Source organism: Sinocyclocheilus grahami, unplaced genomic scaffold (assembly GCF_001515645.1).
Source record: "Sinocyclocheilus grahami isolate Dianchi unplaced genomic scaffold, SAMN03320097.WGS_v1.1 scaffold1016.1, whole genome shotgun sequence".
Lineage (NCBI taxonomy): Eukaryota > Metazoa > Chordata > Actinopteri > Cypriniformes > Cyprinidae > Sinocyclocheilus > Sinocyclocheilus grahami.
Window position 1 is genome coordinate 234,308 of NW_015506195.1, and position 887 is coordinate 235,194.

The 887-nt window shown below is 34.8% G+C and overlaps 1 protein-coding gene across 1 annotated transcript in view; it reads left to right on the forward strand.

Moving 5' to 3' along the window:
• Window positions 1-887, forward strand: part of sv2ca (synaptic vesicle glycoprotein 2Ca) — a 49,214-nt gene that overhangs the window by 42,933 nt on the left and 5,394 nt on the right. Inside the window, exon 8 of the mRNA XM_016250939.1 lies at window positions 359-447. Within this exon, the coding sequence (XP_016106425.1) occupies window positions 359-447 (89 nt within the window). The remainder of the gene's footprint in view (window positions 1-358; window positions 448-887) is intronic.

An 887-nucleotide genomic window follows, 5' to 3' on the forward strand; every position in this document is an offset into this window, starting at 1 on the left:
AGTTTCGCTTTCACAACGAAGCACACAGTGTCTTCAGGACATGGCGGAAAGTTGCAACAATACTACAGTGAGAATAAAAGTTACACCTTATTTCTTTGCGTGAACATTTGGGCGGCGTTATGCAAATCTTCCCACATAGTGACGTAGACATGTGGGGTCGTGTTAGAACGAGCCGTTTTAGGTAGGTGTGGCTGACTCTTAACTTTTATAAAGAATATCTCTTTGGATTTGAGACTTTAGTCTTTGCAACTTTACAGATCTTCTTTATGCACCAAGAGCTTGTAACACTCCAAAGAGAAAGGAAAAATTGAAATCGCATCATATGACCCCTTTAAAACAATTTTTTCTGTCCTTCCAGATTTGGTTGACTTTCTTGAAGTGTTTTGATTATCCAGTTAAAGACAGTACAGTGAAACTTGCTATTGTGTGGCTCACACTGTCATTTGGGTAAGACCTCTTTCTTTCTTTCTGTCTGTCTATCCATTGTTCTATCTGTCATTCTATTTATCTGTTGTTCTATTTGTCTTTCTTTCTCTCTGTCTGTCTGTCTATCTATCCATCCATTGTTCTATCTGTCGTTCTATTTATCTGTCTTTCTTTCTTTCTTTCTTTCTTTCTTTCTTTCTTTCTTTCTTTCTTTCTTTCTTTCTTTCTTTCTTTCTTTCTTTCTGTCTTTCTTTCTGTCTGTCTGTCTGTCTGTCTATCCATTGTTATATTTGTCATTCTATTTATCTGTTGTTCTGTTTGTCTGTCTTTCTTTCTATATATATCTCTCTAGCTGTCTATCTATCTATCTATCTATCTATCTATCTATCTATCTATCTATCTATCTATCTATCTATCTATCTATCTATCTATCTATCTATCTATCTATCTATCTATCTATC